The sequence below is a fragment of the Macaca thibetana genome, chromosome 13, assembly GCF_024542745.1.
Source record: "Macaca thibetana thibetana isolate TM-01 chromosome 13, ASM2454274v1, whole genome shotgun sequence".
Taxonomy (NCBI): Eukaryota; Metazoa; Chordata; class Mammalia; order Primates; family Cercopithecidae; genus Macaca; species Macaca thibetana.
Genome location: NC_065590.1, coordinates 5221573 through 5248183, shown reverse-complemented (window position 1 = coordinate 5248183; position 26611 = coordinate 5221573). Strand labels below are relative to the sequence as shown.

At 46.7% G+C, this 26611-nt stretch overlaps 1 protein-coding gene across 6 annotated transcripts in view; it reads left to right on the top strand.

Annotated features, from left to right (window-relative positions):
* The window catches only part of RFX8 (regulatory factor X8), an 85588-nt gene that overhangs the window by 42827 nt on the left and 16150 nt on the right, over nt 1-26611 (top strand). For 5 of the 6 annotated variants that reach the window (XM_050755112.1, XM_050755109.1, XM_050755115.1 and 2 more), the window contains 7 exons: nt 8655-8718; nt 15957-16067; nt 16656-16733; nt 19416-19529; nt 20697-20847; nt 23551-23609; nt 25380-25536. In XM_050755112.1, the coding sequence (XP_050611069.1) occupies nt 8655-8718; nt 15957-16067; nt 16656-16733; nt 19416-19529; nt 20697-20847; nt 23551-23609; nt 25380-25536 (734 nt within the window). The remainder of the gene's footprint in view (nt 1-8654; nt 8719-15956; nt 16068-16655; nt 16734-19415; nt 19530-20696; nt 20848-23550; nt 23610-25379; nt 25537-26611) is intronic. The other variant, XM_050755110.1, reaches the window with a different exon arrangement.

Below are 26611 nucleotides of genomic sequence, written 5' to 3'. Positions count from 1 at the left end.
CCCCCTCCCCCTCCCCTTTCCCTCCCCCTCCCCTCCCCTTTCCCTCCCCCTCCCCCTCCCCTTCCCCTCCCCTTTCCCTCCCCTCCCCTTTCCCTCCCCTCCCCTCCCCTCCCCTTTCCCTCCCCTTTCCCTCCCCTCCCCTCCCCTCCCCTCCCTCCCTTTCCCTCCCTCCCCTCCCCCTTCCCTCCCCTTTTTTTTTTTTTTCTTTTCTTTTCTTTTCTTTTCTCTTTCTCTTTTTTTCCTTTTTTTTTTTTTTGAAACATCTGCCACCCAGGCTGGAGTGTGGTGACGTGGCATGATCATGGCTCACTGCAGCCTTGACTGCCTAGGCTGAAGCGATCCTCCTGCCTCAGCCTCCTGGGTAGCTGAGATCACAGGCATGCACCATCATACCTGGCAATTTTTTATTTTGTTTTTTTTGTAGAGAGAGGATCTTGTTGTGTTGTTCACACTGGTCTTGAACTCCTTGCCTCAAAGGATCCTCCTGCCTTAGTCTCCCAAGTAGCTGGCAACAGTTGGGAGCCAATGTACTTGGCTAATTTTTTTTTATTTTTTATTTTTGTAAGAGACAGGTCTTACTATGTTGCCTAGGCTGGGCAACTCCTGGGCTTAAGTGATGCTCCTGCCTCAGCCTCCCAAAGTGCTGACATTACAGGTGTGAGCCACTGCACCCAGCCTGAATTATTTCTTACAAGTGCATGTAAATCTACAATTACCTTCATAAGAATTTCAATTAAAAATAATCAAGCAGAATCCTATAATTCAGGAAAAGACATCATGGCAAGCCGCATGAAGTATCCTCACAGCCCTTCCCTGCCCATTTCTCTGGGGGTTCGAGGTCTCGGGGTTTCTTCCGCTGACACCCACCCTCTCTTCTCACAGTTGGAGAGCACTCTCCTGGCATTTTCATCCGTGCGCACAGTTGCTTCTTCTCTGGACGCACAGGCATCGTGTCTTTAACAGAACTGGAGCAGGGCTACTTAGCAGAGGGAGGCCAGCGGCCAACAGAAGACCAGAGTGCTGCCCACCCGGAGGTGGTCAGTCCCCATGGTGTGCAGCTGTGTGTGCTCAGGGTGTGTTCTCACACACAGCTTTGCAGAGTGCGATCTCTGTTGTGTTTAAAATCCAGAAGCGAGTCCTCCAGCAAACCTACGATGAGTGTGTTGGTCTTTCCCCAATGTTTTATGCCTGGGTGAAGCAGCCACTTCTCTATGTGTGCAGCAATTGAGCAAAATTGATTTACAAAAACTCTCCTACTAATATTTGCCTAAGGAGGGAACTGGAATTTCATTTTGGTTGGGGGTGGGGGTGGTTAAAAAGAGCATGCCTTGCTAGGACCCTCTTAGAGTAGAACATGCAAGCTCTCCCAGATCAGTTCTCAGAGTCACTGAGCTGTGCACAGGCTGTTCAAGGGCATCTCATTTGTCTTTATCTCTTCTTTCTGGACCTTGTGTTAAGGAAAGACATGGAAACACCAATAAGAGCATCGTCGTAGAGAGATTTGGCCATGAACCAGGATTGTAGCAAAGGGGTGACTTCTCTCACTACCACCAAGTACTCCAAAGAAGCATAGAATCTAATGAAAATAGATGTAGTATCAGGATAAGCTCCTCTCTCCCTCCTATTGCTCCCATATTGCCCCGTAAGCCCCATAAGTTCAGAAATTCTGATTCCCAGGTCCCTGAACCTGCACATCCTGCTCCTCCCTCCACACCCCTGTGCTGGGGAGGGGAGAAGAGGTGCCCACAGATGCAGCAGGGGTGCTGTGACAGAGCCGGGAACCAGGGTGCTGGTGGTCCACTGAACTGGACACCTGGAGAGGTGGCTGAGCAGCAGGTGGGGGGCGAGCGTCTTCACTGGGGTGGGATGGGGGTTGTGGTGAATCATGCTGAAAAATGCAGAGGCAGCAACCGTTCTCACCAAGGAGAGAGCAAGATTTGATTTTTAAAACAAATGAACAGCCTGAGGCTATTTTTTTTAATGAAAATGACCATAAATGTGCGATGTGTGCCATATGAACAAGATCACCTCACAAAGTCCAGCACATTCCCCTCCCTTCCTCCTCCCTAGTCAGGGCAGGATGGCCTCCCCAGATTCCAATCCCGTTTAGTTGTCAACCAGATTGAGGCTTGGACCTCGGTATAATTGCTGACCTAGAAATTCATGGAAAAATCCAGGCCAAAGTATAAAATACTTTATTATTGTCTAGGGGAACAGGGAAGTGGAGATTGTGTGTGTATATGTGTGGATGCACGTGTGTGTGCGTACGTGTGTATACGTGCGTGCATTATATCACATCTGGAGAAACAGCTCTGTGTAATTAACCTTTATTCTCTACCTCTTCGGCAAAATCCCTGGGTTTTGTTTCAAGGATAAATTTGTTGTCATTTTCCAAACATGAATCCCCATTCTATGTCATGTAAAGTCTGCAATCAGCCATTGGGAGTCTCAGGTTTCCCTTGGGGATATGTGGAAACTAAGCCTCGCCCTCACCCCTCCCGAAACACACACACTCTTCTCTCTCACCATGTCAGCTTTTTCAACTCAGCTTATTAAAGGCCTTTAAAAAGCTTCTAAAACTGTTCCTTCAACTTTGTTCTTTGTTCTTCCACGCCTTTGTTCTTTTGCCAGCCATGAGCTCAGGGGGCTGCCTGGCGGGCCTGAGCCTGGGGAATGCAGGGCCGCGGGTCCACAGCTGGCCGTGCCTGCGATGGAGCAGAAGAGGGAGAGGTTCGTTTTCCAGGCTGCACCACGCTGGGGGTGAGCGGGTTCACAGGGAGCCAGCAGTGGTGGGCACCACAGCCTGGTGATGTCAGACACCAGCGGTTCTTTCAGAGGAGTCTGTCCAGCCCCAAGCAGGAGCCTGTTTTCCTTCTGTGTGTGCAGCTAAGGCCCCTGGAGGGGCTGAGAGTGGGGGCTGAGGCTTCCTGGGGCCAGGGCCCCCCACAAGGCCTCCGATGAGCCCCAGAGGGCCTCCCTCTCGGGTGTCCAAGTTGCAACCCGCTTTTTGGCCTTGTCCACCCTATGGTTTTCAAGGCTGGTTAGAACTTGCTAATGTTAAAAAATATGTATTACCTGGTTGTCGTCTGGCAGTTTAAAATACGTGTGTGGAGAATAACAGCCTAGACTGCACCCTTGCTTGCTTGGGAAAGGTTCGAAAAGGAGGTGCCGCTCTGAATCCCTCTCACATCAGGAACTGTATCATTTGTTCACAGCGTCGCTCACTTGCCCATGTCCAACAGACAGACGCCCGTGCAATGCAACGTGTTATTTGCTGTCTGCCAGTGAAGCTTGACCCCCCAGGGGCTGAGTTTTGCCTCAAGAAGGTGAACGTGGATGTCTTACGCTTCCCACCCTTCCACAGGTCTCCCCCCCGGTCATCATTTTGCAATGAAGCTGTTCGTAAAATCGAATCGGTCAGGATACAGTTAAGTAATATAACAGTAATGGCCCCAATGCAGCAAACGACTAAACCACAGCACACAGGAGAACAGATTTTAGAGCAAGATTGTTCTTGCTAATTTGCAGTTTCAACAAATTGATATCCTCCTTTTTGCTTCTTGTGTACATTTTTTTTTTTTTTTTTTTTTTGGTCACACATGTGGTTCTATCTTAAAAGACAGAATTGTAGGATAGGTAATATTCTACTCAGAAGTCAGAGCTAGGTCTCCAGCTCTGTGAATTCTGTTTGTCCTTCATCTGCAAATTGGGGATAATTCTTACCTACCTTCCTAATAGGTGTTCATGAGAACTAAGGTAAAACAAGTAAAACATTTAGGATGAGTAAGTGCTGAGTGTATTTTAATGATTAATGTTATTAGTATAATCAAAATTATATTAGTTTTTCAAAATCATAATGATATGTCTCAATGTGAATATACATATTTACTATTTTAACGTATGTAAAAATATTCATCAAGTCAAAGATATCTTCTCTTAATCAAAACCAAAATAATTACTTCATGTGCTTTGAGGAAGAATTAACGATGAGAGCCTTTAATGATTGGAAGATGAAGCGCCCTTGCTCTGAAATCTGACACAGAACAAGTATGGTACATGAATTAGGTTTTGTTACATTTTTATCTTCTTACCTTTGTAATTGCTTCAAGTTGTTTCACCACTGGTTAGAGTGATTTGAGAGGGCAAGTTATGATGCCAAAATGATGTCAATGAAAGTCTGGACTAATGACAAATGATGTCAAAACCTGAGAATGTGAATGCAAATTGTAGTTAGACTAAAAAAAATTAATGTCAAAAAGCATATTAAGCTAACACTACATTTGAAAGACTTTATGGGAAAAATTAGACAAGATGAGTTATGTGCCATATAACAGTGTCTCAGTCCTCTCTATGCCTGCCTTTTTTAGACAAATTGATCATAAAAATTAAATGCGGTTTAATCTGTGTCTTCACTGTACTGAGTGAAGTGGACAATTTGCCAGTGCCCAGAAGAAACCAGGCCCTCCTCCATTGTCCCTGCATGAAGCCCAGAAGGAAACTTCAGACCATTGTGTAAGACCTGGGGGGCCTCTGAGTCCCTGTGTGAGAGCTGGAAAAGGTCTTGGTGGGGGGCGATCACCAAATCCCAATCCCTCCCTTTATAGCATGCAAAATTGAGGCCCTGGTGCTTCATGTGACTTGCTTAAAGCAATATAGCCAGCTAGCTGCAGAGCTGAACAAGGAGGCCTGTTCCATTGTGCTGCGGGAATTCTCAGCCCTCCTCCCTCCCTGGTCTTCCCCATCTGGGCTCTTCTCCCTCCATTCCCAGCTGACCCCGCCCTTCCCTCCAGTGGTTATTAAATCCTAACATCCTAGGCAGGGGTTGGCTTGGGCCCTGAGGAGCAGTCACTAACGGGGGCAGCTCCTGAGGAATGCGAATGACCCAAGGACTGGCCTGGGAGTCACTCCTGTGTCACGATCTGCCTTGTGCTCTGTTGTTTCCTCTGGCTCGGTGATTTGGCACTGCTAGAACATCACAGGCCTCAGAGAGCAGGTGGAGAAGACGCCTTTTGGACTGGAAGCCCGCCCTTCACAAAGAGGCCAGCCCTAGATGTTGTGTGTGGTTTCCTTCACGCTGTATTTTAGCAATGACTATGCTTTTGATCACAGCCTGATAAATGTCCCAAAGGCCTGACTCAGAGCCCCACTCTGGAAATGACGCAGGGGGCAGTGAGGCCAAAGACACAAAGCTGTGCCGGTGGGCACTCAGGGCTTCTGTCTGAAACGGCCACCTCTAGGCCTGCTCTGGCCTCACACTCCCTGTGCCTCCTCTTGGGTGGTGGCCGTATGTGGAGAACTGCACCCTGGTGGAGCGCTGGTCTACCCCAGCCTCCCTTTCTAGCCTAGCACAGCCATGCCTGCAGTGTTCCCTCCTCTGAATCTGCCAGATCCTCAGTGACTTGAACTTGGACCCTCATGAATCCCCACCTTGCTGGTCTCAGTGACTCTCTGCTTACCTGCCTTGTAGCCCAACTGTGTTATTGCCTCCGAATCCCCCGTCACTTGAATATTTTTGTGGTTCTTTGTTTGCAGAGGCCTCAGAAACTAGGTGATTTTAGAAAATAAATGTGATCTCATTAAACCCACATGTTGACCCGTCTTGTGAGCCAGTCTCTTAAATTAGGGCATTCCAGAGGTGGAAAGAGACAGCCTTGCCATTCGTTTGAACAGACGAACGTCTGTCCGGTCAGGTAGAGATGGGGACTTTTTCATAGATGACCCCATGTCTCCACGAGGTTGAAATATTTTCTCTTTCTCACCGTTAGGTTAATGCATAAAGTCTCCCAATTAAATGCTAAAAAGTAACATACTTCTCCCAGTGAGGATTCCTGCTCTACACGGGCCCCTGCATGGCAGGCAGATCCCTTCAGGCTTCCCTGTAAAGATGAGGAGGGTGATGCCTCCTTCCTTTTGATTGCTGTTGAATTAAGCCCATATTCTGCATTGAACGGAGGCAGAAACTTGGGAGTATCCTTTCGGAACTCAGAATAATTGAGAACATTCTCAGTCGTAATGAGCGTTACTCATTAGTCCAAAGCTCCCAGAGTCAGAGTGGAGGGAGAGGGTTGAGTGATGAAAAGTTGAGAGTTTTCCTTGTCATTCCTTTAAGTCTGAAACCAGACATTCTAGCTTTGAAATACCTGTTTCTGAGTAGCTATAGGAATGCTCTATGAGGATCAATGTCACTGTTCAAAATTGTTTAATATGGTGATGTGATGAACGCCAACCAGATCAGGCTAACTGATCACATATGCAGGTCTCCTGAGCTCATCAAGCTGACAGTTGACAGAGATGTGCATTGTTGGACTAGCAAGAGAATTGGATGGCTCCCTGATGTATGTTTTCCTAGCACCCAACACTTCAGCTATCATAATCTTCACTCAACATCTTTGTGATTATTTGTGTAACATTTTTCCTCCCCCATAGGCTGTAATCTCTGTGAAAACAGACCTTGTCTCCCTGGATCACAGCTATATCCACCAAGGCCTGGCACAATGCCTGGCATTCAGTAGGCACTGATGAATGAATGAGAAATGGATTGATGATGGATGGATGGATGGTTGGATGGATGGATGAATGAATGGATGGAGCTCAGTGTATTAATTTTGTGGTCTTGCATTCATTTTCCAAAGAAAACGTATCAGGAGTAGCATGCTGACACAATGTGGAATTGGGGAGAAATTGCCTTCCTCCAGTTTAGTTGAAGAAAGTCTCACAAGTAATTTTTAGACATCTCTAAAGAGTGATGACCATATTTTCCTGATTAAATTTCTTTTCTATGAGCGCTTTATTTAGTGAAATTTCACTTCTGATATTTTCTTCTGTCTTATTTCATTCTAGTCTATATTCTAAGTTTGATTATTTGTTGTTTTTGTTGCTATAATGTCCCAGTATCTGTGGCAATGGGCTGTTTATAAATTTTACCTGAAGAAACTGCATAATTGTCACACCTACCCAAGATATCATTGAGATGTGATGCATTCTTTTGGGCTGTCATAACAAAATACCACCGACTGGGTGGTTTAAGCAACAGAAATTTATTTTCTCGCAGTTCTAGAGGCTGGAAGTCCAAGATCAAGGTACCCCAAAGTTTGATTTCTGGTGAGGGCTCTCTTCCTGGCTTGCAGTCAGCTGCCTTCTTGCTGTGTCTTCACATGTTCCTTTTTTTTGTTCACATGGAGAGAGAAAGAGCAAGTTCTCTGGTGTCTTCTTATAAGGACACCAGTCCTGGATTGGATTAAGGCCCTATTCTTAGGACCTCATTTAACCTTAATTATCTCCTTAATAATCTTATTTACAAATACAGTCCCATTGAGGGCGAGGGCTTCAAAACAGGAATTTGGGGAGAAGGCAACTCAGTCCATAATACACGACAAATGGAATTCCTAAGACACTCCAAATTCTTTGCCTTTGGCTCCTCTAACGTTGCCCATCACCCTGTGTACATGTGCAGGGCTTATCCATATACCCTTTCAGGTTGAACAGATGCTGTGTCTTGCAGCCACTGGAAAGTCCAAGGTAAAATTTCTATTTTGATAACAACTGTTACTAAAAAATGAAGAGTGCCTTTCTGGTGGGTTTGTGTCTAGACCCTGAATCTGTGTGCCCTGTTTTGAAATAGAACATTATGTGGAAACATTTATCAGATGGGTATCAAGCATTCTGCCCAGTTTTCTATGACTTGGTTTGGAGAATGGACTGACCCAAACCTTCAGAAGAGAACCCCAGGGGCTTTCAAGAGGCTGCGGAGGATGTGTAACCATCCTATGTGGAAAGAAAGCCATTTTCCTCTACCTCCCCTCTGACTTCCACCGCCTCCCAGGTTCTCCTCACCTGGACGACCGTTGCCTAGCTTCCAGAAGCACAGCAAGAGGCTTCTGGCTTCCTCTTCTCTTTTTTATGTTCAGGTAGAGCTGAAACCATCAGGCAGGAGGATGTATGTTGACTTGGAGTAGACAGACCCACCAAAGTCATGTCTGCCCTTGGCTCGGCCACAACTCTGGGACTGAGTGGCGGGGAAGTGGGAGGAGACACCACCACCTCTGGCATCTTGAGAATGGACATTCCCTGGTGCAAGTGAACTGGGCTCACAGTTTCTTAAATGCCCATGATTAAAGAAAAAATGCGCCGTACTGCATAGATAGGACTGAGTCTGTTCTCCATTACGTATAAACTTCTCCATTATCATATATGAATCCAAGAGGCATGGTGAAATGAAATTTACATCTCTATTGTTAATTACCAGTTTCTTTGTTCTGTAAAGGTGTTCTTCTACACCCATCAACTCAGAGGATATTATGATTTCCGTATCGATCATTTAAAATGCACCAAAATCAAAAAGTAACAAGATTTCACGTTCATGATGGTTTTTCTTTTCCCACAGGAGTGAATTCTACCCATGACGATACCATATTCTTGCTTCTGAAAGGAATAAACCTTTAAAAAGAAATGAGTGGTTGTCCCAGTTACAGAAACGGACTTTTTAAAGCCCCAAGCTTGCGACATTACCATTTGTGGATAGAAACATGGCAGAGGGGTTTTCAATAAAAGTTATACCCCTAAACAGATAACCTTGCTGCAAAAGAAACTTCATGCTTCTGCTCAGAGACAGGTGTCTTGCTAAAATTACTTCTCTGTTTTCTGTTCCTTCACAGTGGAGATGCCATCGCCTTTGAAAAATCTACTAATTATAACAGCATTATCCAACAGGAAGCAACAGTGAGTGTTGAATCAAATAGATTTACTATAATAGACCTAGACCCAGCAATACCAGTGATTGCTTAATTTGATCCAGCTATTTTTCTGTGTGTAATGTTCTTACTCCGGGTAACCCCTAACTGTTCACCCATCTGACCATGAATGTTCAGTGCCCACCACTTTCCATACACTGTGCCAAGACAGACGTAGTCTCTGTCCTTAAGGAACCTACTGTTTGGCTGCACATTCCCTGCTTAACTGTGTTTCTTCAGCTAAAATTAAAAAGGATATATAGGCTGTTGGCAATAAATGTATCTGAAGTGTCTCCCTATTACAGTTACAGCTCTTTGAATTAGGACACCAGAACTATGAATAACTAATGTATGACATCATGAGTTGATTTTATTTTAGTGGGCCAAAACGGTATGATAGTACTTGGATACTGCCTTAGTGCGGGCTGCAAATTACCATTGACAGGATGGCTTCCACAACAAACATTTATTTCTCACAGTTCCAGAGGTCGGAAGTCCCAGGTGCCAGCGTGGCCAGGTTACGGGAGGGCCCTCTTTCAGGTTGCAGACAACTTCTCATTGTGTGTCACGTGGCGGAAAGAGAGGGAACAAGCACTAATCTCATTCATGAGATCTCCACTTTTGTGACCTAATTACGCCCAAAGGCCCCACCTCCAAATACCATCACTTTGGGATTAGGGTTTTTTTGTTGTCGTCGTCGTCGTTTTGAGATGAAATCTCATTCTGTTGCCCCGGCTGGTTCAAGCGATTATCCTGCCTCAGCTTCCCAAGTAGTTGGGATTACAGGTGCCCACCACCACACCGGCTAATTTTTGTATTTTTCGTAGAGACAGGGTTTCGCAAGTTGGCCAGGCTGGTCTCGAACTCCTGGTCTCAAGCGATCTGCCCCCCTCGGCCTCCCAAAGTGCTGGGATTACAGGAGTGAGCCACCACGCCCAGCCGGGATTAGGACCTGGGCGGGATACCAACATTCTGTCCATAACAGATACTGTCTTGTTGACAAGTGTCATTGAACAGGTAACCTTTTATAAACGTGTTTTGTGACCAGCCTTCATGAGGGCTGAATAGGTTGTGAAAGAACAGCTAAAAACAAACAAAGCCCCTCTACTTAAGTAGAACACAGTTGTGTAGTTGGGAAGCTAAGCTAGACGTGGAACAATGGGTATCATGTCGAATGGGCAGTTCAGGCCATGGGTGGTTTGGGAACTCCAAATTGGGGTGGGGAAGAGGGGTTATGGGAGGCAAGAGTGAGTAGGGAGCACTGCACTAAAGAGTGTGGTTCCTACTGTTGCTGTGACAAATTAGCACAAACTCAATGACTTAAAACAACACAAATTTATTACCATACAGCCCTGGAAGTCATAATGCCAACACCATTCTCACCAGACTAAGATCAATGTGTTGGCAGAGCTGTGTTCCTTCTGGGCATTCTGGAGAAGAATCTATTTCTTCCCTTTTCCAGCCTCTGGACGTCACTCCCATTCCTTGGAGTTTGAGACCAGCCCGGCCAACATGGCAAGCCCCATCTTCAAAGCCAGCAAAGGCAGGCTGAATCCTTCTCGCGCTGCAGTCTGTCTGGCTCCCTGCAGCTGGGAAAGGTGGCTCTCCCTAAAGTACCTTTATGATGACATGAGGCCACTTGGATAAGGCAGGAAAATCTCCTGTCTCAAGGTCCTTAACCTGAATCACATCTGTAAGGTCCGTTTTGCCATGCAAGGGAACATAGTCATAGGTTCCAGGGATTAGGACATGGACATTTCTGGGGTGGAGAGGCCTGATTCTGCGTGTCACACCGCCCTTGAGCTGGTCCTGAAGGGGGTCGCTGGCTCCTCTCTTAGGAGGGTGTTCATTTTGAGGGTGTAGCCTGCATTGGAGCCAGGAGGTGATGACAAACGTGTGTGGAACCCAGCGTGCATATGCTGGGGAGAAGTGCACTGGGCGAGATAGGTGGAGAGGACCAGAGGGCACAGAGCTTGTTGATGCTAGGCAGAGAACTTGGATTTGACCCGGGAGACCGTGGGGCACCATCGAGGCATCTTCAGAAGGAGAGTAACAGGATACATTTGCTTTGGGGGCAATAATTCTGGGAACAGTGTCTTCAAGGATGCAGGAAGGATCAAAGGCATTCAGGAGAATTGATGGAGTAACCCAGGGGAGGTAGATGGTGCCTGGTGGAGCAGGTGATGGTGGGAAGGCATCACACATCAGACTCCCAGGAGCTGACACCTAGTGCGTGCTCACTAAAGAATGAGTACGTGAATGGTAGCATGTATCTCTAATGACATTTCTTGGGTCTATTGAAAATCTCAAACTGCATTTAATATACCTAAAGAATCTACGTAGAATTTCTCATTTTTTTCTTTTTTTTCTTTTGGAGATGGAGTCTCGCTCTGTCACCCAGGCTGGAGTGCAGTGGCCGAATCTCAGCTCACTGCAAGCTCTGCCTCCCGGGTTCACGCCATTCTCCTGCCTCAGCCTCCCGAGTAGCTGGGACTACAGGTGCCCGCCACCTCGCCCGGCTAGTTTTTTGTATTTTTTAGTAGAGACGGGGTTTCACCGTGTTAGCCAGGATGGTCTCGATCTCCTGACCTCGTGATCCGCCCGTCTCGGCCTCCCAAAGTGCTGGGATTACAGGATTGAGCCACTGTGCCTGGTCTCATTTTTTTCTTTGTCATTTTTCAGATACAGCTTTTTTTTTTTTTTTTTTTTTTTTTTTTTTTTTTTTTTTTTTTTTTTTGAGACGGAGTCTCACTCTGTCGCCCAGGCTGGAGTGGTGCAGTGGCCGGATCTCACTCACTGCAAGCTCCGCCTCCCAGGTTTGCGCCATTCTCCTGCCTCAGCCTCCTGAGTAGCTGGGACTACAGGCGCCCGCCACCTCGCCCGGCTATTTTTTTGTATTTTTTTAGTAGAGACGGGGTTTCACTGTGTTAGCCAGGATGGTCTCGATCTCCTGACCTCGTGATCCGCCCGTCTCGGCCTCCCAAAGTGCTGGGATTACAGGCTTGAGCCACCGCGCCCGGCCGATACAGCTTTTTTTTGGATACATATTTGTCATTATGCAGTATTTATTTATTTTGCTTTTTAGAGACAAGGTCTTGCTCTTTTGCCCAGGCTGGAGTGCAGTGGCACGATCCCAGCTCACTGGAGCCTCCAACTTCTAGGCTTAAGCCATCCTCTCACCTCAGCCTCCTGAGTAGCTAGGACTACAGGTGTATGTCACCATGCCCAGAAATGGGTTGTTTTTGTTTTTGTTTTTTTGTTTTAATTTTTTTGTAGGTTCTTACTATGTTGCCCATGCAGGTCATGAACTCCTGGCCCCAGGCAATCCTCCTGCCTCAGCCTCCAAAAGTTCTGGGATTGCAAGCATGAGCCACCACACTCAGCACATTATTTAAAAGTTGGTGGATTTTTAAAGACTGATATACAATAGATGTATATATTTTCTGGATACATGGATATTTTGATACATTTGTATACTGTGTAAAGATCAAATCAGTATAATTGGGATACCTATTGCCTTAAACAGGTATCTTTTCTTTATCTGGAGGCAGCCAAATGATTCTCGTCTGGGTATTTGAAAATATCAAATAGATTTTTGTGAACTATAGTAACCCTACTGATTGCTCAAAGCCTAGGTCTCATTTCTTCTGTCTGTCTGTCTGTACCCACGGATCAACTTCTGTGCATCCCCTTCTTTGCTTTGTTAAGTTGTTTCCACACTGGAATTCTTCAGCATGCTTCCTGAACGCCTTCTGCTGCAGAGAATCTTCTGCAGGGATCCACACTTTAGTGGCTCTGTACTCTACTTTTACTTTAGGTTTCTGGTTGTTTATGTTGTAAAGAAATATTTCAATTTATGATTTTAAAAATATCGTTTGTGAAAGACCAATTCTTTTCACAGTTTTTAATGAAAGGATTATGCCTATAAGTAATGTAGGGACCTCAGGGAATTGACTTCAGGAAATCATGAATTTGCTCTTTATTATGTTGTGTAATAAAACACTTTTATATTCTCCCTGTAATCGTTTCTTGAATATCTTAACAGCACATTGTCAGATGTTTTCTTCTGAACAGGTGAAACTGTGTTATATGTGCCATGGTGAAATGTAGAGATTTCTGTAGCATTCGACAAAGAACTGTCTGCCTAAGGCTGCAGTTCTCAGCATGGGCATGCAGAAGGCTCAGTAGGGAGGCTGGTTATACATCTGGAGTTCTTGTCTCATCAGACTCACCACAGGCCTAGGAACATGGATCTCAAGTGCCCCAAGGGATTCTGATGTGTTTGAGAATGCTGCTTTGGGAATACCAGCAGTAACACTCAAGAGAACATTGGCATAACCGGGAGGTCAGAGTGTGCGTGCACTGGAAAATATGGATGTAGTCAGGGTCTTGCAGTATGAGAGGTTAACCCAGAGTTGAAATCGAGGATTCCTCAGTTCTCTAACAGAAGCACCTATGATCAGGCCAATGAGCTTCACGGAATAGCTCCATCCTTCTGTATGATCAACTTGAGCATCACCCATACCCATATACGAGAAGACCCATCTTTTTTTTTTTCTGTTTCAAATTATTATTTTTTTTATTATACTTTAAGTTCTAGGGTACATGTGCACAACGTGCAAGTTTGTTACATATGTATACATGTGCCATGTTGGTTTGCTGCACCCATCAACTCGTCATTTACATTAGGTATTTCTCCTAATGCTATCACTCCCCCAGCCCCCTACCCCCTGACACGCCCCGGTGTGTGATGTTCCCTGCTCCGTGTCCAGGTGTTCTCATTGTTCAGTTGTGTTCTCATTGTTCTCACCCACCTATGAGTGAGAACATGCAGTGTTTGGTTTTCTGTCCTTGCGATAGTTTGCTCAGAATGATGCTTTCCAGCTTCATCCATATCGCTACAAAGGACACGAACTCATCCTTTTTCATGGCTGCATAGTGTTCCATAGTGTATATGTGCCACATTTTCTTAATCCAGTCTATCATTGATGGTCATATGGGTTGGTTCCAAGTCTTTGCTATTGTGAATAGTGCCTCAATAAACATACGTGTGCATGTGTCTTTATAGCAGCATGATTTATAATCCTTTGGGTTTATACCCAGTAATGGGATGGCTGGGTCAGATGGTATTTCTAGTTCTAGATCCTTGAGGAATCACCACACTGTCTTCCACAATGGTTGAACTAGTTTACAATATCAACCACAGTGTAAAAGTGTTCCTATTTCTCCACATCCTCTCCAGCACCTGTTGTTTCCTGACTTTTTAATGATCACCATTCTAACTGGCGTGAGATGGTATCTCATTGTGGTTTTGATTTGCATTTCTCTGATGGCCGGTGATGATGAGCATTTTTTCATGTGTCTGTTGGCTGCATAAATGTCAAGAAGACCCATCTTCTGATGACTCCGAATAAAGCCAATATTCTAAAAGGTGGTGTGAATGAGGCTTAGACAGCATCCAATGGAGAGACCTCTTTGAGCTCTCCCCTCTGTGTTCCTGCTTTATGTATTTATTTAGACATCTATACCCCTACGTCATTCCAACAGTATTAACGGGAGAAGTTTTAACATGGCATCTCCATAATATTGTGTGCATAGTATGCATTTTCTCCAGGGAGAGAGTTAGTTGCTTTCATCAGATTCTCAAAGAGGTTCAGAATCACAACAGAGTTATGAAGGACAGACTGGAGGGCACCGAGAGGACAGTTGAGCATGCTGTCTAAACTTCCGTGATCCTCAGTGAAGTACTGGTATATACTGGTGCGTCGGAGAGGAGGAAGACACAGTGGTGCCTGTTTTCCGGTGTGTGCAGCACTGCGTTTCCGGCGTGTGCAGCACTGCGTTTCCGGTGTGTGCAGCACTGCGTTTCTGGTGTGTGCAGCACTGCGTGTGATGGTGGCTGAGCTCACTCCTCCTCTTAAGGGTGGGAACAGGTGATCAGAGAAGCTGCCCTGCCCTCAGATGTCTTATAGACAGAAACGTACCGCAACCCACAAAAGCAATTTTATAAGTGGGTAGCTTAGTGAGGCTTAGGGTGCGTAAGGACTGGGCAGGCTAAGGATGGAATGCTGACCTTGGAACTATAGGGTCAGAGAGTGGGTCATAAGTTGGAGAGAAAATGAAAATTCACAGTCTGGCGTAGCAGGGTTGGCAGCTCAATTTTCGACTTGGAGGAATTCTTTCATCCTACTTTATTGTAAAGGAAATTATTCAAAAGCAGTCTATGACAACGCTGATGAAATCATTTCAAATCAAATGGATTCCCTTTATTCAGACCAGGAGGAGCCCTCATGCCTCCCCGTGCCCAGAGGGGACAGCAGCATGAGTGACACAGGGAGGCAGGAAGGAATGTTGCACTTGCTTTCTGCCATGCCGCCTTTCTTCCTCCTTCCCATCCTATAATTGATTCTTTTCTTTTCTTTTCTTTTCTTTTTTTTTTTTTTGAGATAGAGTTTTGCTCTTTGTCGCCCAGGCTGGAGTGCAGTGGCACGATCTTGGCTCACTGCAGCCTCCACCTCCCGGGCTCAAGCAGTTCTCCCGCTTCAGCCTCCTGAATAGCTGGGAATTACAGGTGCCGGCCACCACGCCCGGCTAATTTTTGTATTTTTAGTAGAGACGGGGTTTCACCGTGTTGGCCAGGCTGGTCTGGAACTACTGACCTCAAGCGATCCACCCGCCTCTGCCTCCCAAAGTGCTGGGATTGTAGGGCATGAGCCACCATGCCGGGGCCTGTAATTGGTTCTTCTAAAGGAAAGTCCATGCTCCTCATTTTCTTTGTTGGCAATGGCCCTGAGAGTTCTCATACAACCAACCATTATGATATAGGCAGGATGACCCAAACAGGGTATGATTTTATTTCAAGGAGGAACAATTACATGGACAAGGGTTGTAGAAGTGTATTTGTGATATTACATAATTCATAGGTAATAGTCTTATTGTACATTGCTACGGAGGACTTATAAATAGATGATCCCAAGAGAGATACATTTGGTAATATATTAAATCCTGTCCCTTCCCTGATGGCCATCGTTCATAGAATTATAGACAAAAATTAGCAGCATTTGGAATAAAATGAGAGGAAAGCTGCTGGAATCAGTAATGTGTGCAGAGGTGTGGCTAAAAGGTTACATACCATATTAACTTAGAGTAGTGTGATCATAAGATGATTTATATGCCAAAAAAGTATTTTATTTTAAAGACATAATCCATTGCACAAATGATTTTTAGTGTGAAGATCATTCACCGATGAAGAGAGACCCGGTTGGATCCCCTTTGTCTGAATTCAGGAGATGTCCATTTTTGGAGCAAGAGCTAGCAAAGAAATACTCTTGTAATGTGGTAGGTTTGCACTCAGGGGACGATTAACCTTTCATGCTGTGTGATGCTTAGGGCAGTAAATAGCTTCCTTTTGTGCCTGTGGTCATAGTTGTGTCACATGGAATAATGTTTGCCTTTGCCGGACATATGAGGACCAGCAACCTTCCCTGGCTTGATGGTGCTCATGAAGTTTAGGGTTCCTATCACATCCTACGGCAAGGCTCCCCCTGGGACTGCCTCTTCCCCAAGACAAAGAAAGGAACAGATACATGGATTTTCTAGAAATTAGGGCTGGGGAATTATGGAGGGGGAAAATTGAAGTTTAGAAAAAAACATGTCAACATTTGTTGGCCTTTGTAGTGGTAGAATAAATCTGCAAGTATGAGTTATGACATTGAAATGAAAGCTACATGAACTATCAGCCTCTAAGATCTGCATTCATTTGTAGAAACAAACAAAAAATATGCTATGGCCCAAGTGAAGAGCCCAGCTATTGTCATTTGAGAACTGCAACAAGAGCGGCCTCTGAGAGCTTCAGAAAAGTCTGTGAGGCTCAGTTCATTTCTGAAATGGCCCACAAGCTGAAATAATTTTCCATATTGTTCCTAGATGGCCTTCCTTGCTGATGAATACTGCAACTATTGTCGAGACATTTTACGAAACGTGAGGAACCAAGAACTTGAGAGGGTAGGGTTTTATCTATAAAATACAAGCCTTTATGACTCATTATTCATCATTTTTATTTGAAGAGACCCCATCAACAGATGTCCAGTGGTAGCCCACTGCACTGAAGTGCTTACATTCTATGCACCTGTGTTGTAGTCATTGAGTTCTTGAAGGTGACACTGATATTCAGTGTAATCAGTTGGAAATTCTCCAAGGTGCTAATACAGGTAACTTTAGGCTCTAATACAAATTCAGCTATTTTTTAGATCCTAATTCCACTCATTTTGAATAAAGTATTGGTAATAAAATTCACCCTGGAATTTTCAATGGTGCTGAAGAGCCATTTTATTGATAAGCGCTAACTGAAGATGGAGTAGGACTTCGCAGCTGAGTGATCTGGCATGGGTATTGTCACGATTGGATTTTATCCTAGAATTGACTGTGGAAAACATGAATAAATCTTTTAGCTATTCTGAGTTTCATCATTTTCAGTGTGAGATGAAAATCCAAGGAAACAAGTGCACATTCAAATGAGAATTTTTTCCTGATGCTTTAGTATATTCTAAGCACTTCAACTTTGGGTGATAACGTTCATTCAGCACGATTGCGTTTACTACCTACTCGGCGTAAAGCATTTTAGTGAGGGAAAGACCAGGATGCCTTCAGGATGGCCCCTGTCCTGTTGATGCAGTGTTACAAATATCCATCCACACTGGATATCTGACATATTCCTTTCCTTCTTCACTTACTCATCAAATACGTATTTAATTCCCACCCCGTGACCATTACCAGGACTAGGAAAGTATTCTCCATAAGGTTTGAGAAGTTAGTAGTCTGGTAATGAAAGGAGCAATGTTACCCAATAAATATGATGCAATGTGGAAAGTTCTAGAATAGCTGCATGATTAGACTATTCTGGGTGCCCAGAGAAGGCCAGGGAATGCTTCCACAGCAGGCCACATTGCTGCTGACTCTAGTAGGAAAGGCAGAGGTGCAATAGACAGAAAATGGGGTAGGAGAGGGATTCCAGGTGGAACCCACAGTGCAGGTAAAGACAGCATGGTGTTCACAGGCATGATGTGACAAAAAGGTCACTATGACTATATTATTTCTTTTCTTTTCTTTTTTTTTGAGACACAATCTTTGTTGCCCAGGCTGGAGTTCAGTGGTGCCATCTCGGCTCACTGTACCTCCACCTCCTGAGTTCAAGCGATTCTCCTGCCTCAGCCTCCCGAGTAGCTGGGACCTACAAGCGCCCACCACCATGCGGTGCGGCTAATTTTTTGTATTTTTAGTAGAGACGGGGTTTTACCATGCTGACCAGGCAGGTCTCAAACTCCTGACCTCAGGTGATCTGCCCACCTCGGCCTCCCAAAGTGCTGGGATTACAGCCGTGAGCCACCGCACCCAGCCTAGATTTTATTATTTCTAAAGAAGAGAAGCCAGAGGGGAGGTGGGAAAGTAGGCTCATGCCAGAGAGGGCCTCGGATGCCCCAGGAAGAACTCTGACTTATTGAGAAGACAGTGGGGGAGCAGTGACAATAGGGCTTGGCTGTCGTGGAACAGAGAGGCAGCGAGGAGGTTTTGTCACAGTTGAGGTGAGAAGCGACAAGGGTCGGTTCTGAGGCAGTGACAGTGATATCAGAGAGAAACAGGGGCAGGTTAGAGAAATATTTCAGAGGATGGCACAACAGGTTTGGTGACTTGGACGCGGGTAGTAAGGGGTGAGCAGAGGTAGGTCTGTGGTGGTGGCTCCACCCAGGCCCCCCTTCCCCAAAGCACCATGCTCCAAGGTTCCCAACCTGAGAGAAAAGGGATTGCTACGCCCTGTGTTGTATTTTTTGGAGTCTCTTTGGAGAAGTCTTCTCTAGAATTCATGCCCTGATAACAGGATTTTAAATCGGGGCCTGTGGCCAAGTAATTCAGGAGTTGACCCTAACTTCCTTGACAACCTACGTATGGGGCCAGCGCCTTGTCTAGTGTCACTGGCAGGTCCTAGCACCAGGACCAGGGGAGATAAAAGGTTGTGATGGCTTGCAGTATCTGAGCCTGTGGAAATCCCAAACAGGCAAGAGTCTCTATTGGCTGCAAAGCTAATCAGTCACCTGGTTCAAGAACGGAAACTGAAAAGTCAAGATAGGAAAAAACAGAAAAGAGGAGCCGCCATTTTGATGCTCCACGAGGTTGTCCACATAAGTCTTCAGAGAAGGCTTCTGTGTAAAACCACACCAGTCCCCTTTTCCTTCCACAGTCGTTAGGCGACTTCTAACTTGATGGCAAGGAGGAGGTCTCGTAGATTAAGTACTATCACACCTCTCTCTGAGCTGAAAAATGATTGAGACAGTCAGTCAGTCAGTCAATGAACATTTGTTCTCTCTCGGCTGTGCCCTGTGGCGCAGTCCTCATCCTAGTATAATCAGCTGGGGCCCCCTTGTGGTCAGAAACAGCTTCCCTTCTAGAAACTGCCTCAAGAAAATATTAATAATGTTCTACAGTATCCCATCCAACTGGCAGATGCTTTCAGATGGGTTGTTGGAAAGAATTCTATCAAAATACAGCTTGGAAAAGCTGAGAGGCAAAGCTTTACATGCACTGGAACAAAATTCATCCCATTGTCATCCGGGGCTAAGGAAGCATCTATGGGAGGGTTAGTCTTGCAAGGTGGAAAAAGAGTTTTGGCGATATGCTCTGTTACTTACCCAGGTGGAGGACTTGCTTACTTCCTTCTGGAAGTCTCTGCAGCAAGACACAGTCGTGCTGATGTCATTGCCTGACGTGTGCCAGCTCTTTAAATGTTACGACGTCCAGCTGTACAAGGTAGGAGGACACGTGAGTCTCTAGGGTATATCCACTGCAGAAATTGCCGGCAAATGCTGGGTTTGGACCCACAGCTCCACCTCTCTGCGGTCCCCATGGTCCTCTCAGGAGTGAATAGTGGGGTGTGTGGACCAGGAGCCCTTTGATCTCTGCCTGACACTCAGTTTTCGTTTGTGAATTACCTCATGGAAACCAAAAGCCAATGCACATAGTGACCTCTGGTTCCATACCAGTGAAGTCCGAATTGAGTTGAAGTTCTTTCTCTGGGAATTTCTGGAAAATAAGATATTCTAAAATGAATAATTGGAATAATTTTGTAATATGCATAACTGCCAGGGTTTTTGTTTTGTTTTGTTTTGCTTTGCTTTGGTTGAAGCTCTGTCTCTAAAGTGATTGTATTTGGAGGGTTGTATTTGCAGGGCCAGGTCTGTATCTTTTCTGGGTTAAAAATGTGTTCTCCTTCGGCGAGTCACAAGCCTTACCTTTTATTTTAGTATTTTTAAGGAAATCATCTAGTACTTCTAAGTTTTCAACACAAAGGTTGAAAACTGGAAGCTGGGTTCAGCCCTTAAATATGTTTGGTTTGACCCACCTAGTACTGGCCGGCATTGTGTGGTTTTTTAAAGGTATTTGAATCACTTAACAATCTTTGAAAAATACTTGAGGCCGGGAGCAGTGGCTCACGCCTGTAATCCCAGCACTTTGGGAGGCTGAGGCAGGTGGATCACGAGGTCAGGAGTTCGAGACCAGCCTGGCCAAGATGGTGAAACCCTGTCTCTACTGAAAATACAAAAAAATTAGCCTGTGGTGGTGTGCACCTGTAATTACAGCTACTTGGGAGGCTGAGGGAGGGGAATCGCTTGAACCCGGGAGGTGGAGGTTGCAGTGAGCCGAGATCACACCACTGCACTCCAGCCTTGGTGACAGAACAAGACTCCATCTCAAATAAATAAATAAAAATATAGGAAAAGAATTCCAACTGTGGCTGCACCAGTCTGACATCCTGCATGGGAAGCAGTGGCCAGGCTGCGTGATGCTGCCCCCTCAGACGGGGTGGGGACCCACTCTCAGACTTGTTGAGACCCGCCCTGTCCCTCTGGCATGTGTGAGCTTCAGTCACACCTGCACCATCAGCAGAATCATAGTGTCTTGATACTTTTGTTGTAGGGAATTGAGGATGTTCTCCTTCATGACTTCTTGGAAGATGTTTCTATTCAGTACCTGAAATCTGTGCGGTTATTTAGTAAGAAACTTAAGCTGTGGCTTCTTAATGCTCTGGAAGGTTTTCCAGCCCTCTTGCAGATCTCCAAACTCAAAGGTAGGTTTCAATGAAAAAAAATAAATTCTGGGCCGGTGCAGTGGCTCATGCCTGTAATCCCAGCACTTTGGAAGGCTGAGGCAGGAGGATCACTTGAGCTCAGGAGTTTGAGACCAGCCTGGGCAACATAGTGAGATCCTGTCTCTACAAAAAAAGTTTTAAAAATTAGCTGGGTGTGGTGGCACGCACCTGCGGTCCTAGCTACTCAGAAGGCTGAGGCAGGAGGATCACTTGAGCCCAGGAGGTTAAGGTTGCAGTGAGCCATGATCATGTCACTGCACTCCAGCCTGGGTGACAGAGCAGGACCCTGTCTTTAAAACAAACAAATAAATAAATAAATAAATAAATAAAATAAAATAAAATAAAATAAAATAAATTCTGTAAGCATAGAGGAAGCATCTGACTTTCACCCTGGGCGGTAGCTTTTAGCTGCTACCCCGTGCACTCAGCTACAGTCCGGAAGACCCAGCCTGCTAAGGGTTTCTGACTTTTAGTGCTGGTGATGGATTTTTGTGCTGATCCAGCCACACCCTTTTAAGCTATTTCTCTTGTGATTACTAACATGGACTCAAAAGTCCAGGTCAAGGTGTTCTACGTGTGGATATTCACCAGGGCATTCACGTCTCACACCCGAATTGCACCATCTCTCTGCTGAGTTAATTCTAGAATGCTTTCCCCTTCGGTCTGACTGCCAGGCTGCAGTCTCTGAATGCTGCTTCCACCAGGCTATTTATCTGTTCAAGGCCTGCAGTGGCTTCCGAGCGTGAGCCTGAACTGCTCTGTCACCTGGTCCAGTTCTCTATCAATCTGCCCTCTTTGTGCCCCTGCAACTCCGTGTTCCTTCAAAGGCCAGCCCACACCTGCCATGCCCTGTCAGATCGTCCTGGAAATACTCATTTTCTCCCTCTCACCTTTGTGAAGTTTTTCTATCATTGCCTGAAGCTCTCGAACTCCCCACGGGGTCCCGCCCTCCTTGGCCAGCTCAGGGCCATTTTCTCACCAAGCCGGCACCAGTTATTTCCCCACGTTTTTATGAGTCTTGCTTCCTTTGCAGTTGTTTCCTAGGTAGTGCAGATAGGGGACTTCTCAAAGTGCCTGTATCATAGGACCGTGTCTAATCACCACCACCCCTCGCCCCGGCCCCACACCCCCAGTGTGTTCACTACTCACGCTGAGTACCCTGATCCAGTTTGCCCCACTTGGAAATTTTAGGGACGTTGCAGAAGGTGACACTGGGACTTGCTGCAAAGGGGTCCAAGGAGTGGGGAGCAGAGCCTCGCTCCAGTTTGCCTGTGCTCCTTTAATACCTGCCTGAATTCAAGCCTCCGTCTCTTCACTCTCTAGGCTCCTTCGGCAGTTTCCTAGTTGGTCATCCTGCTTCCATCCCACTCCCCAGCCACACTCTCCTGCACCCCCAGTGATCATTCTAAAACAGCACTTAATCAATGACCAACCTTCCCTGGCCTCCGCTGCCCAGATGGCCCACTCTCCTCCACGGCTGTGCAGTCATTCACAGTTTGGCCTCTGGCCCCATCCCTGTCTCCATCTCCCCAGGGACTCCCATGACCCAACAGTACTCTTCAGCAACACTAGACTGGCTGTCCCCAGAAAAGGCCCTTATTCCTGCCATTTTCTATGCTTGGACTGCCTCCTGCCCCATTTCTCCTGGCTAACTCCTACCCACGCGTCAAAACCCAGATTAAATGTCACCTTCTCAGTGAAGCTTTCCTGGATACCTTCTTCCAAACAGCCTCCCTTTCTTCCTTGTGCTCTCACATCACATGGGAACACCTAGGCTGCTTTTGGGATGTGTTTTCTTATCTGGTGACCACCCTCCGGAGCACGAGCCCCTTGAAGAGAAAGGCTGTCCTCTTGCATCCATCAGCTCAGCAGCCATCCAACAAATAGCTACGGAGCAAGCACTGCACGAATGTTCTCCCAAATATTTGTCAAATGAATGAATGCGTTCAAGAGGAGAACACCTGTTTCTGTGTGTTGCCTTTTCATCCTTTCCTTTCCTTTGATTATTTTCCAAGGAAAGCACTGTAGGATGAGAAAGTTGGGGGTGCTCAGGATTCCTGGGTGAAAACCCTAAACTCCTCTGAGTACCTGTCTTAGTCCAATCTGGCTGCTGTAGTAAAATATCACTAACTAGGTAGCAGTAAATAAACAACAGAAATGTATTGCTTGTAGTTCTGGAGGCTGGGAAGTCCAAAATCAAGGCACCCACAGATGGGTGTCTGGGGAAAGTCTGCTTACTGGTTCAGAGACGGCTGTTTTTTTGCGTTGTCTTCACATAGTGAAAGAGGCAAGGGGTGTCTCTGGGGCGCCTGATCCTCTTCATGGGAACTCCACACTCAGGACCTCATCGCCTCCCCAAGGCCCCACTTCCTAACACCGTCACAATGGGGGTGAGGTTCAACATATGAAATTGGGGGTGTGGGACACAGACATTCAGATCATAGTAGCGCTCATGTCAGATGCTGGGGCTACTTAATGTTTCTGGCACATGAGGACATTTCAGCCAAGTGTCCCCTGCCAGGATCTCGTAGCCACTCAGAGAGGGCCAGCAGACAGGGCGTGGGGAAGTTGCAGTTTAGCCGGCTGTGCCTTCCTACCCCAAACATGCGCCTTCTCTTCCCCACTGCCCACGTGAGAACTTGAAGTTATCGTATTAATGGCCATGTGTGTTGTTCTTAACAGAAGTTACTCTATTTGTCAAAAGACTAAGAAGAAAGACGTACCTTTCCAACATGGCTAAGGTAGGTTTCAGCCAAGCAGATAGGAGGGAACAAGGCGGTTTCCTGAAAAGAGGTGAAAGCTCTGAGTCCCTGTTAAGAGCGGGTGGTTGCTCTGTCCACCTGGAGGGCAGAGGGCAGGCAGGGTGGCCTTGCCTGGCCACTGGCAGAGGAGTCCAGGTGGGCCCCCGTGACTGAAAGCTAATAGCCTGCCCCCTTTCCGCCCATCCTCAGGAAAGCTCCAATCTCCTGGCTCTCTCTGGGCAGGAGGGAAAGCAGGTCAACATTTAAAAGATGCCCAATGTCCTGGTGTGGAGGGCTCATACCTGTAATTCCAGCACTTTGGGAGGCCGAAGCAGGCAGATTACTTGAGGTCAGGAGTTCGAGACCAGCTTGGCCAACATGGCAAAACCCTGTCTCTATCAAAAAAAAAAAAAAAAAATACAAAAACTAGCTGGGCATGGTGGCACGTGCCTGGAGTCCCAGCTACTCGGGAGGCTGAAGCAGGAGAATCTCTTGAACCTGGGAAGTGGAGGTTGCGGTGAGCTAAGATTGTGCCACTGTACTCCAGCCTGAACAACAGAACTAGACTCCATCTCAAAAAAATTAAAAAAAAAAACGTCTGAGGGAGGCCCCACAGAGGTGCCAGTGTCAGAGGTAACAGGGCGTCGTAGCAGAGCCTGTGACAGACAGACAGACATACCCTCCACCCGTGTGTGTGGCCCTGTGAACTCAGTGTGGCCAGGCCGCCAGTTACTTCAGCTCTGACCTTTTCAGTCCTGGGTTGATGCAGAGAAAGGTTGAGAAGGGCTGAAGAGAAGATTCTGTGATGCTGGCACCCGGCTCGTGGGCCGTCAGGAGTCTTCTCCCAAGTCCTGCGAGTGCCCTATCGGGACACAGCCTGGGGACCATCATTCTGCTCCAAATCAGTCTCCACTGGGAGGATCCCAGCTGTGGCTTCTGTGACCCCGAGCCGGGCCCCACCCTGCCGGTGCAGAGCCCTCCCCAGACTCTGAGCTCAGTGGGGTTGTGTCTCACTGCCAGTCACAGCCAGTCCTGTTCTGCAAGGCTCTCACAGTCCTGACTCGGTTGGTCTGGAAATGACCCGGCAGCGTGCTCTTCCTCTCAACCCACCCAGAGCAGCAAGCGTGGGTTCTGAAGCCCGTCCCTGCTCTGAGCCTTATCTTCCCACTTACTGCCCCTCAGGAAAGTTACTTCGCGCTCCAAGAACCCTCAGTGTCCTTCTCTGTAAAAGGGAGAGGTAACTCGTGCCTTCTCCCAGGACTGCTGTGGGGACCACCAGCTGCATCCCAGGCAGTCAGTGTTGGGGACTAGATTGTCCCATTTGACAGATGAGGATATCACCTCCCAGAGGCCAAATTCCTCGTGGCCAATGCTCCCACGAGGAAGGGACAGCCAGCTTCCGAATCCCACAGCCGTTCCCTCAGGATCACTGCAGCCTCTATCTACACCTTCCTTGTAGAGGCTAAATCCCCGGGCTCCCTCGCTAGAGTCATTCGGGCGTGGGGTGAGTGTGGTGCAGAGAAGCAGCAGCAGCAGCGCCAGACAGCCTCGAATGCGTCTTCCTAGAGATGCGTTCTTCTTCCAGAATGGCAGTTCTAGAATGTGTGCAATTTTAACCTTTTCATTGTTTAAGATTCATTTTTAATGGGTAATACCCACATCAATGTTTCTTTCTCCCCCACAACAAAAATGTTGGCAATCTGGGGAAGAGTTAGGCAAAAGTAAAATGACAAGATTGAATTAAGTATTATGCCTCCCCATTATCTTTAGACTATGAGAACGGTATTGAAAAGTAAGAGGCGTGTCGGCGTTTTGAAGTCAGATGTGCAGGCCATCATCAATCAAGCCACTTTGGCTACTTCTAAGAAAGCCCTGGCAAGTGACCGGAGTGACACAGATGAACTGGAGAACAACCCAGAGATGAAATGTAATCTTCCTTCTACAACTTGCTTTATTGGCGTGTCGGGCATAGGTTTGGGGCTAGCATGGCCATCATTAACTCATGAATTTCTTTTTTTTGAGACGGAGTCTCACTCTGTCGCCCAGGCTGGAGTGCAGTGGCCGGATCTCAGCTCACTGCAAACTCCGCCTCCCGGGTTCACGCCATTCTCCTCCCTCAGCCTCCCGAGTAGCTGGGACTACAGGCGCCGCCACCTCGCCCGGCTAGTTTTTTTGTATTTTTTAGTAGAGACGGGGTTTCACCGTGTTAGCCAGGATGGTCTTGATCTCCTGACCTCGTGATCCGCCCGTCTCAGCCTCCCGAAGTGCTGGGATTACAGGCTTGAGTCACCGCGTCTGGCCATGAATTTCTTAATAGGGGTAGAACTTTATAACTCTGATGTTCTAAGTTGGCTGCTCACACTTCTTTTCCTGTAGTGGGGTGATGAACACCCCAGGGAATGCCCTGTCCCTGTGCTCCCAGGACCTACTCCAGGGCCAGACAGGGCAGCAGTGCTGATACCTGTTAGTTGAGTTAATAAACGACCAGATGAGTGTGCTTGCTGCTTGACAGTGTTTATCTCCAGAATATCTCCTGTGGGGGAAAAGTTTAGTTCCTGCATCTGTGTCGTACACGCACAGACTCCTGTGTCTCCTCAATCACGCCTAAATTGCCTTGAGCTAGATGTCTGCCTTGCCACATTCTCCCATCACTCTTGTTACTTGCAATGTGAAGTTTAACAATGGTGCTTTTACCATATTTCATTCCTTTCCAAACAAGCGATAGGAAGCAGGTGGATATTTTTGCCATTTGCTATTGATCATTGTCGTTTTTCAAGAAAACAATCCCCCTGCCATAAAGAGCCCACATTGCTGGCTGGTGTGTGTTGTTGCGTCCCTGGGGAGTGAACCTAGTGGCAGGAGGAGCTCTCCAGACTCAGGGAGGACCTGGGAGGCAGGGAGCTGCCGGATGGTTACCGATTATGAATTAGGGGTGTCTCTAGGCCCTCCTATCATGGCTACGGGGAGGGTGCCAGGCTCCCCTGTGTGTGCCCTCTCCAAAC